The following is a 14,665-nucleotide window of genomic DNA, read 5'->3' as shown; positions in this document are numbered from 1 at the left end:
AAACTCTTTTCTAAGTATCAGGCAACAGGAGCCTAAATTAGTATTTCCCTTGAGGCTGAAGGCTACCCCATCATATTATAGATCTTCTATTAAAAAATGGCAAAATGCTTCTATTGTTTCTTTTTGGATCTAAAAACACCACACATGATGTCATCATCATCTTTGCTATCTGGCTGTTTTACTACTAAAATATGCACCTGCTACCTGGTTTATCTTTCTCTGAAGATTTCTGTCAGACCAAGTATACAGTCATAAGCAAGGGCTTTCAGATAACTGTGTTTAATTAAAAAGATTTTGCTCCTTGTGATAAACTGTCAATTCACCAATGCACCAGGAATTAAAAGGTTTTAGTGTACTTACCCCAGTGCATGGCATAAAAAGTATTCTGTATTTCTTGAATAAATGAATGGGGAGGAAAATGGAAGGTCTGTTGGGAATCCCAGATGGATTTCAAAAAGACAAACTATTACTCTAATTTAATCAAAATGAGTGCAAAATACATATAGAATAGACATTACACCTTTAATAACAAGTTATAGGCTTCTGAATCTTACTGTATAAGAATATTTATAACTGTAGAAATAAAACCTCATTTTCATTTCATTTTTAATGCTCTATTTTCCCTTCCAGTTTCAAAGAAAGTTTGCACGTGTCAGAGAAGCTTAATTAAAGAGCTGAAATTAATGATGAATATTCAAGCTTGTACAGTTGTCAGGTCTCCTTACATTTAATATAACTCAAATAAGGCATGTCACAATGAATTCCGGGCCTGCCTGGGAACAAAGTGAACAATCTGTGGGCCTCTAAAGAACATTTTTTTGCAGGGTGCTCTTACTTTGTTCTCATTATTTGAGCAAGATCTGCATCTTGTGTGAAAGTAACTACTTGGATTTTCATGAACAACCAACTCCCTTTTAGGAGGAATTAGGAATTTTAACTGACAGAACTGGCTGCATGCTGCCAGTAGAGACCTTTTATAGACTATCCACTATATAAACAGTATAGCCTATGGTTAAGAGTGTGGCCAGAGCCAAGGAACCTGAAGGTAAAGTCTGGCTCTGTTCCATGCTGGCTGTGCAAAGTTCCTATGCCTGCACTTCCCCATCAGCCTTACCTTGTGGGGTTACTGCAAAATGAGATACAAGTGTCCAGCACTTAACCAGTGCTCAGCAAATGTTTGCTACTATTGTTTATACAAAACATATTTAACATGTCTATTAGGGAATTCCTTAGGAGCTCTTAAACTCCTATTTGAACTTAGTCATGTAATTATGCAGAAAAGGCCTAAGCACAATTCCTGAGACCCAGAGAGCTAATGAAACCATATATGGCTGGCCTAGGACGCTGGCAACAAGGGCATTCTTGCAGTGAGAACAATGTAGCTGGAGGACTCCATTCGCATTTAGCTCTAAGACACAATCCAGATCAAGGAAAAAGAAAAAACGAGAGGCAAAAAAAAATAGAAGAATGTCACAATTTCAATATTCAACAACAGATTAGCTATGAAGCCAAAATAGGACTAACCTCTACTTTAGCTCTCTACTCTAAACATGCTGGGCTGAGCCTTACAATGTGGCGTGGAAGCTGCATAGATTAATGATTCATAAAGAAGCTGAGCTTTTAACCTTTCAAAATAAATCCTAAAAAAGAGATACAGTGTAGTCCAAAGACTATTTTTCTCTTGCATCTGTCTTTGAATGGTCTGTTGGGTCCCTTCAATTCTTTGTTGTGGTTTCCTCTATGATGGCCTTGTCTTCTTCCCTGATCACTGATCACTGGAGGAATTACACAAAACGACTGAAAGGGCAGTAAAGTAGGAGAGGTGGAATCTACACACAAATATTTAGCGTCAGTGGGTTCTGGTGCATCCTTCCCATTCTGCTTCTTTCTGTCTTCTCCTGTGAAGAAATGCCAGAAAAAGCAGAGGAGCGAATACAAAGTGCAGCATTAAAAATGTTTTGACTAGCCCCGAAGGCTCCTGATTTCACCATGCCCTTTTTATTTTATTGCTAACTTCATTATAACCTTGATGAAGAACTAAATCTCTTTCTTCCACCTGCTTCTCTCGTTTTTCTCTTCTTCCCCCCTTGATTCCTTACAGACTTCATGCAAGACCTGGGAAGTCACTGTTTTCTTTTTAAATGACTTAGGGTCTCAGTACTTTCTATTATTTGCCTCATGGTGATTTCTCTTTAATTCTTTAGATATCTGTGTGAAATCCTGCACCTAAATTCTTCAGTAACAAACAACTCCAGTTAAATGATAATAAATCCCTTTTGTTATCATGAGGGTAAGCTTCATGTTATCACAATGAACTTAATCCCAAACAAAAAGCTCTCTTTTTCACAACAGGATGATTTTTGCATTTGATATCAGCATTTTATTCACCTGAGGCAACAGAGCGTGCATGTAATAAGATTTTGTTTTACATAAAACACCATCTTATGCCTATCTTTTCTGTTACATGCTTTTTAAGTGTGGCTGCAACATATTCTTCGTTCAAGAAACTTCTTTGGGAAAGCTCTAATGATCAAGTGCAGAGAAGGCAAATTCTAAAAGTTGGTTCTTTAAGGAACCAAATGTTAAAGCCTTTTTTTGTTCAGGCTACGGGAAACAAACATCACCACATACTCCATCACCCCACATTCAAATGGTAACACTCTCTCTATTCTTCAGGACTTACTGCTTGAATATTGTAATTCTGATTGAAGGAATTCCAACAGAGCTATCGTTGTAAAATACCATGTGACTGAGTATCTAAGGACCACTGGAGGCTGCTTTCTAGTCTCAAGATACTTGAATATTCCCAACGTATTTGAGCTCACTAGGAGAAGCACAGCCAGCAGAAGTGTGTGACAGGGCTTACAAGACTTTGGGGAGATAAATAAAGGTATGATCAAAGGGAGAAGCAAAGACATCTCAGGACTGCAATATGAAGCATACAAATTTGTAAGTCAAGAGAGAAGCAGAGTGAATTATGGTTATTCTATCTTTTCTGGTTACTCCTTCCTAAAGCTTCAGGGCTGGCATTAACTCACTCAAAACAGGGGCTGCATAGGCTGAACTTTTACAAGAGAATACTTTGGTGGCACAACGAAACCTATGACAGATCTCTCTTTGGGCTTTTGCGAAAACATCATAAAAGAAGCCTGAATGTCACTGTCCCTTGCGTTTCCTTCTCCCCACCGATCTCAATGCTTAAACCAAGTGAAAAGCAGCTTCTATATTACAGACACATACCAACATACATCTCACAGACATAATCTATTAGGGAATGTCATATTACAAAACATAGTACTGTCAGATCACTATGACAATTGGTGTGGTAAGCAGAAAAGAAAAATGGGATTGGCTAACTAAAGGAAATTGGGGTGTGCAGGGTAAAAGGACAAGATGATATGACTCACATGGAGTTTATGCTCCTGGGGTATTTTTGGCCTTTACACAGCACTTATTTGGTAGGGATTCAAACAAAGCACAAAGGACTTAAGTAGAAAGAGTCAGTGAGCTCTGAAGTAGAGAACAGGTGCTACTACAAATGGTTTTTATATGTGGATGTAATAACAGTTTGTGGTTACAGGCACATTCTCCAGGGGAAGGCTAACCAAATGAGACGGTACAAACAGCAAGGCATTACCCTGAAAATAGTCTTCAGGGCTTTGAGATCTTAGACTAGAAGGCTGTTTTTCTTAAATATAACACAAAAATCTTTATCATGGCCTTTTATTTTCTCTCTAAAGGTTGCATCCTATGATCTCTAGCCTAAGGATGGTACTATGGTACAATCCAGGCGTGAACAGGAATGATTTTCTTTCCATTCATGAATTGTTGTGGTACACAGGAAAGCTTCTCTGTGAGTTAGTTTTCCTTTCAAGAACTGGATACTCAAAGCCTCAGAATTTAGATTTATTAGCTTAATTAAATTTCTATAAGACATTTTAAAGAGCTTTATTGGTTGTTGGACTGTGTTCTGCTTTTTTTCTTTTCCATTATATAATTTTTTTTTGGCAGGCATTTCCATCATTAATGGAAAAATAAAAAGGTAAAAACCATGTAAGGATTTCTATTTTTTATTTTTATTTATTTATTTTAAGATTTTATTCATTTATTCATGAGAGACACACAGAGAGAGGCAGAGACATAGCAGAGGGAGAAGCAGGCTCCTCACAGGATCCTGATGTGGGACTCAATCCCTGAACCGGGATCATGCACTGAGCCAAAGGCAGACACTAAACTGCTGAGCCACCCAGGCATCCCAGATTTATATTTTTTAAAGGTAAATATTTTTTTCCTAACAGATCCTAGTCACAAAATAATCTTATTAACAAATTATAAAATATTTACAAGTTTTTATGAATGAAAAAAAATTAAACCAGCTGAAATCATATTACTTATAAATTATTCCAACAAAGAAATACTTTATTTACCTTGGAATATACTTCTCAATGCTGCTGAAAATTATTTTCAGGGAAATAATGTTTCCCAGGGAAGAATTTTCTTAAAAAAATCTTTCACATTTGTTGGCTTTTGGTAACACATTTGGTCCAAAATAAATAGGACTAATAAACTTCAACTACTTTTAATAATTTCTCTCCATAAAAAGTAAAGACAACATAAAACTGCATTCAAGATTTCTGTATGACACCTTTGCTATCAGATATAGACTTGATCAAAACTTATTCATAAAGATTTATTCCCAACATCCTAACAATATAATTATGATTCTTTTTATCCTTTCAGAATCCAGGCCTCCTACTGTAATAAAAATAAAATCTAAACCTGGTTTAGAAACAGAGCTTTCATTTATGTTCTCTACCTAAAATAGGTACCCAAGCTTTGCTTGTTTCCAATAAATGACAACTATGACTGAGTTTCTCTGTTTTTGTGCTCTGAAAGTTATACCCTTAGGAAACATTTCCAGTGCACAATACTGAGAACAAAACACTTTCTTTTATATTGTTGGTGGTGATGGTACCTGCCAGACAAAAAAGCTTATTAAAAAAAATGGGAACCCAAAGGCAGGATACATGGATTCTTGGCTTGATTTTGCTCCTAATTTTGTACTTAACTTTTATGGGAATATTTAACCTCTATGATATTGAGTTTGTTTTCTTTTGCAAGGGAAACGACGAGACCTACCTCACAAGAGTATTGTAATGATAAGATGTGGAGGCAGTAGCAATGAAACTGCTTCAAAAAAGTTAAAAGTGCTCTACTTGTTCAAAGTACCACTTTTATTTGAAGAATTTATGAATTCAGCAAGTATATACTGAGTCCTAATGTGCATCAGACATGATTCTCTTCAGCTCTTACAATGGATAGCACCCCTGCCCTCACAGAACTTACATTCTGGTGAAGAAGGTGATGAAGGTCCATCACAAGAGAGGGGTACTTCTGTTTTCTAGAATAGTTGGGGAAAAGCTTCTGTGATATCTTGAGCAAAGACCTGAATGAACTGAAGGAGCAAGTGAAGTAGGTATCTGAGGAATAGCATTCTGGGCCTAGAGTAACAGGTATTTTTGCAGGTTATCTGTCTCACCAAAGCAGGAGGGCCTTAGGGGAAATTCAAAAAGGGAAAGTGAACATTCTGAGACCTGAAGCTTCCAGAAAAGGGCAGATGAGGGTGAACACTGGTGCAGAGGTAGCTCTGGTGAGGACACAGCATCGTCCTCAGCAGCATGGGGTATGATGAACACAGACTGGACCCAACTGAGTGAGACTCCTAGCTCTATCACATACCTGGACAAGTTTCTCAACCTGCCCACATCCCAGTCTTACTGAAGAGGGTCACTGAGAAGCTGACAAGATTCAGTATGTGCAATGCCAAGCACAGGGATTTGTAGCTAATGAAGACTCAAACCGCTCCTTCATTTTCTTGCCATTTTTAGAGGGTGGAAGAAGGAGGACATGTCAAGAGATGAAAAGAAGCCTTAGAAAAAAGGTAGCTAGACACCAAAAAAATCTGCCTAAAAAGAAGAAAATAGTAAAAATATCTTGCTTCTGTAAAAAGTTTTAATAAGGGATTTCTTTTTTTTTTTTAAAGAAGTTGGTAGCTTCATTCTTTTTTTTTTTAATGTTTTTTTTTCTTTATTTATTCATGATAGACAAGGGGTGGGGGGCAGAGACACAGGAGGAGGTAAAACAGGCTCCATGCCGGGAGTCTGACATGGGACTCGATCCCGGGACTCCAGGATCACGCCCTGGGCCAAAGGCAGGTGCTAAACCGCTGAGTCACCCAGGGATCCCTAATAAGGGATTTCTAATCAAAAGTTTGAAGAATCATTTCTTTTCCTCTTTTTAGAAATTCTGGCTGAGATGAAAGAAAAGACTTTGGAAAAAAAATTGAGAGAAAGAGAAAGAATTTGCTAAATACAGGCCTCAATGTTTAGAAAACGAATGAACAAAAATAATCTAAATGAGTCGGACTTCAATGCCTATGCATCAACATTAAAGTAACAACAAAAAGGAAGTCAGAATGAGTTTTCTCCAAATTAGACATTATGTTCCAGAAAAGATTTGGATTTGATTTGCATGCTTGTCATCCTTTTGCCTCTGAAACGAAGTATTCTGCATGCTTTTGCAAGGCATCTTTTGGAAGTCACCTGTGTTAGTTTCATTTCTATTGTTTCATATTTATGCTCTACTGCTCACTTTCCACTGTTTACAAAACAATTTAGGATATTTTCATATTTATTACAATTTTCACAACAAAACCATTTCATGGCACACATCACTCTAACAGAACTCCCTCATGGGAAGCAAGACAGATGCAAATCTTCCAGCTCCATGCTCTCCCATGATACTGCATCTCCAAATAAAAATAGGGCAAGAGGCACCTGGGTGGCTTAGTTGGTTAAGCATTTGACTCTTGATTTCAACACAGGTCATGATCTCAGGGTCCTGGGATTGAGCCTGGTGCCGGGCTCCATGCTAGGCGTGGAGCCTGCTTGAGATTTTCTCTCTCTCTCTACCCCTCCCCTCTCATGCTCTCTGTGCCTCTCTCTCTCTCAAAAAAATAAATAAATAAATAAATAAATAAATTTAAAAAAATAAATAAATAAATAAATAAATAAATAAATAAATAATAAATAAATAAACCGGGCAAATGAACTAACACTTCCATTCAAATTTGCAGGTCTCAAGGTGAGAACAGGTAGATTTTGTGTTAAAACTAAGAATTAGGGCAGCCCGGGTGGCTCAGTGGTTTAGTGCCTGCCTTCAGCACAGGGCCTGATCCTGGAGATCCAGGACTGAGTCCCACGTCAGGCTCCCTGCATGGAGCCTGCTCCTCCCTCTGCCTGTGTCTCTGTCTCTGTCTCTCTCTCTGTCTCTCACGAATAAATAAATAAAAAATCTTTAAAACAAAACAAAACTAAGAATTATAAAAAATAAAGGTGAATGAACAAAGGGTACAGACAATGAAGAAAGTACCACCCGCTATCAATTTTATAAATCATCAGAAACCCAGGGCTTCAGGTCAAGAAGGCAATTAAGCTCAACTCAACTGATTCAAGGACACTGAGTTGGGAACAAGGAACATAGTTACATTGAGAGCTCTAGAGTTAGAAGACTGGACGTTGGAATCACAGACACTCAGTTCTAATCTCAGTTCCGCTAGTTATGTGACCTCAGGCAAGTTAACTTCTCTGAAGCTGTTTCTGAAACCATAAAAAATACCTGTATCAGGTTCATGGGCTTGTCCATGCAAATATAGAGTGCTTAGTCTACTGTTGGTACACAGTAAGCTCAACAAATGGTAGCTATTATTATCATAGGATGATGATACCACCATCATCATCACCACCACCACCACCACCACCAAATGTAAACTCCATAAGATCCATGATTTTTGTATAATTTTGGTTGTACTAAACACATAATCAGCACTCAATAAATATTTGATAATTTATCAAAATAAAAGTATCATACTTTTCAAAATAAGGACACTTGCTGTCACTACCCACCATTTTCTCACGCTTCCCAAAATGGCACCACACAACTTTGGTAAGAAGCCATACTGTCCCCTTGAAAATAAATGTTGTGAAAAGGCCATATTCTGTTGTGTTTTTCATTTTGCGCGCAGAGAGCAGCCACAATAATCATCTTTAAACCCAAATCTCAACATCTGCCATTTTCACTGAGTTTGAAGACACTATAGCTTTTACTTTTACTGTATATGCAAATAATTAAAGACACCCCACTGTGTCTTTCACTCAAAGTTCAAGAACCATTTAGCTGAAGATCCTAACTAACAGCTTTTATCTGCAACCTTTCTCTCTAAAATATAAATGCTATCAATTTGAACAAGCCTGAGAAAACAATAAAAACCACGGTTGTGTGGCCTGGTATATAGGATTTTGGCATACTGGGAATTTCCAAACACAGCACACATTACCTTTGCAGAATGTTCCATGGTGACCACCACTTTGGTCTTCGCACTGGACACTAGATCCATAGCCCCTCCCATTCCTTTCACCATCTTCCCCTACAAAACAGAAATGGTAAAGAAGATATAATTCTCTCTCACTTCTTCTAGTATGTGGCAGAATTAATTGGCAAGAATAAGTCACTGGACTAATGAGTGAGAAAAACTCATTGACCTTTATTGCTTAGTTCTAGTAGCTTCATGACATTAATATTCTGTTACTCCATTATTCTATGATTGAAGGATAAGTTCAGGACAAATACTATGATATTCCTTTTATTATATGTGGCTAATGGTATTTTGATGATATATTGGCAGCAAGACAATCAGTAGATAAGAAAAATCTTAAGAACCATTTCAGAATTCTGGCACTTTATCATTATTGCAATAATAGGAGACTGAAATCCACATACCCCTGACATGCACTTCCTTCTTTTTAAACACATAATCGGCACACTGAGTCTTCAATTACAAACACTTTCTAAAGCACTCTCTTGGATTTCCTGCAGATTAAAATGCCATTAGGTAGTAGGCTAAGGCACTAATGGTGTTTCCCTAGTAATGATTAATATGAAGAGGTGGGTCTGCCTTTCTAAAACTTGGCATTTATCTTGCTCCTAGGAAAATAAGCCAAACAAAACAAAAAGTTTATTTCTGTTAAGCAAAAACAGAAAACAGAAGCAGAGTTCAGGACTTTCACCATCACCATTCTATTTTTGTTCACCTGCCCATCTCCTGATTCATTAAACATTTACCAGCCATATTCTACAGGCCACATACTCTGAATAATTCCCACCGTCTGTTCTGTCTCCTGGTTACAGTCTTGGAAAAATAAGGTGTTTCCAGAGACGATGAAATAAATTCTTATTCAAATATATTGAAGAGAAATGTCTTCTAACATTGAAATCTCCTTAAATTTTTATTTCTTTAATCCAAGTCCTCTTGCTGATTTGACAGTAAACTCTCAGCTCCTTCCCCAAAATTTCATAGCTACAAGGAGATTAGGCAATGCACTCACACTTGGCTTTCAAACATAGAGGTCTCAGATTCTCTGATTTCAGAAACATTTTAGAGGTCAATGCCAACACTGGACGAACATGAATTAGATGTGCATTATATAAAGGAAAGGAACAAGTGGTCAGAATGTCTTCATGGTTTGGAGCCTGCCACTAAATGAGATGGACAGGAACTGGAAGTGGCTGCAAGTAGCGGGGGAAAGGGGTAGGGAGGAGGACAGAAATGGAAAGTACAAAGTAAGTCTGTCTTCAGACATGTACGTTTGAGTGAAAATACCTACATGGAAATGTGTAATTTTATACTTCTAGGAGCCATGCCTTCATTAGTTAGCTGCAACTTTAATAAGTTAGGTATATTATTTTCATAGTATTTCTGTAGAGAACACCAATACCTTTATGGGATAAAATAAAAATAATGTTTCTGTAGAGAAATATATTTTCTCTACCTTTATGGGATGAAATATGAGTAATTCAGAGATGGAACCAATCAATATTTATCATAAACTCCAATACTAAGGAAGTTTGAGATTTTAGGGCCAAGGACACTAAAGCAAGTCCATTGGAAAATGAATTAACCTGTTGTGGTAAGAACATGCAGCCAGTCTCAGCTTCTACAAGACAGTGTCCTTGGGAAGATTATAAGTGCTAGCAGAATGAAGAAGTCAAAGAAAAGCAGAAACTAAGCTAGCATTTTAAAAAATCCTTGAATTAGAATATACCAGAGGCAAATTTTTTCACCTGTGGCACAATAATGGTGGGTAAAAGCTTATGCCAGCCTCTAACAAGAAGCATGTCCCAATTCAGGTGAATCTGATTTACATGTTTTATTTACTTTTTAAGATTTTATTTATTTATTCATGAGATATATATATATATATATATATATAGAGAGAGAGAGAGAGAGAGGCAGAGACACAGGCAGAGGGAGAAGCAGGCTCCATGCAGGGAGCCCGATGTGGGACTTGATCCCGGGTCTCCAGGATCAAGCCCTAGGCCAAAGGCAGTGCCAAACCGCTGAGCCACTCGGGCTGCCCCATTTACATGTTTTAAATCATTGTCAATTATTTTAAAATATTTATAGAGTGCCTACTGGATACAAAACACTGTGCTGGCAGGAACGGAAAGAGCTACAGAACATGGCAGAATAACCATCTCTGTTTCTGCTAAAAGGAACATTCTTGCCCATATACCTAAGATTAGGTGCAGAACACTTGAGATCTAGTCTATGAACCCACTGTACGACACTGGCAAATTCTCTGAATTATCTCTGAATCCATTATCTATAAACCAAGAGTAAGAATGCCCTATCATAGGGCTGTTATGAGGAGTGCATGAGATAATATATGGAAAACTGAAGAGTAAATAAGATTTATAAATTCATTGACTTATATCACCATCCAGTGTTTCGGTTTACTGAGAATCTAGTACGAGCCTGTCATTGTACAGAGTGCTAGAGTTAGAGTTGATGACAACAGGCTTCTTCTCATAAACTTCATCATCAAGGGAAGGAAAAGCATCCACGAGTAATTAAGGAAATTTGGAGCAAACTTCCTCCCTCTAAAGGTTTATTTATTTATTTTAGAGAGACAGAGAGAGAAAGTATGAGTGACAGAAGAGGAACGGGGAGAAGGAGAGAAGCAGACTCCCTGCTGAGCAGGGAACCTGATGCAGGGCTCAATCTCATGACCCTGAGATGATGACCTGAGCCGAAATAGAGTCCGATGCCTGACTGAGCCACACGGGTGCTCCAAACTTCCTCCATCTAAAATAAGCATTGCCACCACTCCCTCATCCCCAAGAGCCTAGTGCTAAGTGCCTTTTCCCCTCCCCGCACATCCTTGCTAATTAGGATATAATTATAACACAGTGCATTTCCACTTTTTTTCCCCATCTTGTAAGTGCTTGGATGAGTGAGGGTGAATGGATCAAACTAATAACATAGGCCTGTTCAAGTCCTAGTAGAGCAATGAGGATGCCCATGCTGATGGTGCCTGGGGAAGCAGAGGCAGGAAGAGGTGGCTGGTGCTGGGCAGGGGATCTCTCAGAGGTGGTGTCTCACAGCAGCACCATATCACATGGCAAAGAGAACAGCAGCATCGCCTAATGGAAAGTATTTCTAGCAGGTTAACAGAAACACCTTCAAATATTTGGTTTTCCTGTTTTTAAAAGTAAATTCATTGTATTGAAAAAGAAAATAACCTATTTCCTTCCATTTCAGTTCCCAGATGATTTCTCAAACAGAATCAATTACTGAAGGAAAACAGTTCATTCTATCTATACCGGCAGAAAGAAACAGGGTTAGAGGAGGCATATACTCTCCAATGCAGGTGGGAAATTCATCACTTCCCTTCAACCCATTTTAGCAGCCACTCTTTTGGGACTCAACAACTTGCATTTTCTGATTCTGTACTACAGTCAGGGGTGACCATGTACCTGAGTTCTAGACAATGAAGGGAGGTAATATCTGTGATTTCCCGGCTCCTGCTCATAAGAACCTCTCACATGCAATTCCTCATGCTCTTTTGCCTTCTGCAATCTGGACACTGACATCCAAGGTGACCTTGGAGAATGACTGAGCTCCTTCAGAGTTCTTCAGGGTCTTTAAATGACTGGGTACAGCAGAGCCCACTTATTTAGAAACACACTGTGCTGTACAATATCAGTGAAAAGTAAACATATAAGGTGCTAAGCCACTGAAATTGGGAGTCCTATTTGCTATAGCAGCTAGTATGACTGACAAAATAATGTGGCATCTAAATGAGCTCTATGGCATAGAGTTAAAACTGTTACAGTTGCACAAGAGAGGAGGGAGCAGGTCTCTTAGGAGGATAATATACTACTGCTCTTTGAAGCAGGAGACTGTGCCAGATACCAAAATTTACCTATCCAGATGTCCAACACAATGCTTGCCATTTTACAGAGATGAGATACAGACCTCACAGCCATCTCTATCTCCCTCTTCCAAATCCAACATCCTATTTGACATACAAACAAGAAGCTGATAAAACAGAGAGGTTATGAAGCTAAAAATATACCTTTAAATAAATCACAAGAGGGAAAGTGATTCTTGGAGAAAAATAGGCCTGTGATGAAGAAGAGATTCTGGGCATGATTGAAGAACTGGGCCAGAGTGACACAAAGTGTGGCTTTCTTTAAAGTCTCATCAGCAAACATACATTTCTTGAATGGTGCAACTTCAGCTCTGAAATGTATTCTGGCTAGCATAATGGAGAGATGATTGCTGGATACTCGTTTCATGGCCAACTCATCTTTGCACAGTGAAGGACTGACTCCAGTATCAAGTATGCAAAGAACACAGCAATAAGATGAACTAGAAATGCTGCATGCTTTATTATGGCACACTTATAAATTTTTCTAAAAAGATACTGACTCAAGCATTATCCTCAATTCATGAATATTTTTTATTCAAGGTCAATTATAAACCAGGCACCAAAATAGGAATTAAGAATAAAGGATGAATACAGATATCTAACTTATTTCTAGAAAGTAGATTTAAACTGAAATCAATTATTTTAAATATAATTTACTTATTACTTTGATCCTATTTCCTAACAAGAGAATTTGAAAGTAAAAGAATTGTTATTAACATTAAAAAAAGGACAGCCCCGGTGGCACAGTGGTTTAGCGCCGCCTGCAGCCCAGGGTGTGATCCTGGAGACCCTGGATCGAGTCCCACGTCAGGCTCTCTGTATGATGCCTGCTTCTTCCTCTGCCTGTGTCTCTGCCTCTCTCTCTCTCTCTGTCTCTATGAATAAATAAATAAAATCTTTAAAAAAATAAAAAAAATTAAAAAAAACCTTCAATGCATCAAAGTACAAATATTAAATTGCACTACCAAAGACAGTAATTCAAGTTCTAAACATGACCTTTGGTGATGTTTTAAGGTTTTTACAAAAAAGGTAAAATGAATACATTTGAATAGTTCTGTGAAATGCTGTTTAAAATACGTTATAAAACATACTGAAAATGAGTCTTCCATCACCTTTATCATTAGTATATAAGTAGTAATGGCTTATCTGCAGATTTGTCACCTATATTCTGGTCTTAGGTGAGAAACAACATACAATATATAGAAACAATTTTTAAAGCATTTTAAATTAATGCCATGTAACTCACTGAAAACCATTAATTGGAAGGAAAAGGGAAGAGTGATTTATTAATAAAACTAGGGTTTGTGGCTCAAAATGAAACACCAGAGCATTAAGTACCCACCTCAAACCAAATGTAAGCCTCTTTATTTCTATTTCACTTCTCCACTATTAAAAAATGCTCTAAATAAGAAAGGGCCTCTAAACATGCTCCTAGCTAAAGGGCAGGAGTGAAGGAAAATAAAAAAATGTAATATCAATATGTGTTTAAACGTAAAGGAGAGGTCAGACTTCTGTTTTAGAGAAAAGGACTTACAATTTATCTTAGTTTTGCCAAGTTATAACAAAGTTACAGCACAAATATTTCTCTTTTCCGCATTATACTTTGTATTCAAAAACAAGAAAATGTGATTTTCCTTTCAAAGATTAATTGTATTTCCCAGGATAGAGGGACTGATCATGTAAACCAGCTAGTATGGAGCTAGAAATATAATTACAGTCTCTATTGTCACGTAAGTTAACAAATTATAACAAACATCAGTCACCAATCATAATATGGGCTTAAAAAAAAAAAAGAAAAGCTTCTCAAAAAGCTGCAACTGGACAAACTCAAAACTTCATTTTAGTAAACTCTCTTATTCCTGTTCTCTCAGGGACCTTGCTCCAGTTTCTCCAATTTCCCCTATCTCTAGTCATCAGGTGGCACAATCTATAAGCTAATTCCCAAAAATGTTTCCTCTTGTTCCTGGGCACAGACATTTTCCAGCTTTCCTTGAGGTTAGGGTTGGTCACGTAAATAAGTTCTGGCCAACAGAAAGTGGGTGAAAGTGACATAATAGTTCCAGGGTTGGATCATAAAATCTTTCAAGAACTATGCTCCATGTTCTTCCCATCTGTCAACTACATGTGGAAAATGGTGGAGCCACGGATAAATGAATCTCAGTCCCCAAATTACTGCACAGAAGAGAGCTGGCTGCTAATCAGGGATCCTTCTTTCGGTTCTTTGTGAGAAACAAAAACTTCTTTACCTCAATTCATGCCTCAGCTCAGTATGGTCAAAATTAAGTATCTTTACCAAGGCAAATCTCATCTACCTACTAACTCCCAATCTCAGT

The 14,665-nt window shown here is 37.8% G+C and overlaps 1 protein-coding gene across 1 annotated transcript in view; it reads right to left on the bottom strand.

The window, feature by feature from the left end:
* OXCT1 (3-oxoacid CoA-transferase 1) overlaps positions 1-14,665 on the bottom strand; it is a 125,397-nt gene that overhangs the window by 15,757 nt on the left and 94,975 nt on the right. Inside the window, exon 14 of the mRNA XM_072756991.1 lies at positions 8,396-8,485. Within this exon, the coding sequence (XP_072613092.1) occupies positions 8,396-8,485 (90 nt within the window). The remainder of the gene's footprint in view (positions 1-8,395; positions 8,486-14,665) is intronic.

The sequence above is a fragment of the Vulpes vulpes genome, chromosome 4 (assembly GCF_048418805.1).
Source record: "Vulpes vulpes isolate BD-2025 chromosome 4, VulVul3, whole genome shotgun sequence".
NCBI lineage: Eukaryota > Metazoa > Chordata > Mammalia > Carnivora > Canidae > Vulpes > Vulpes vulpes.
Note: the sequence above shows the minus strand (reverse complement) of the source record. Positions and strands in the feature narration are given on the sequence as shown.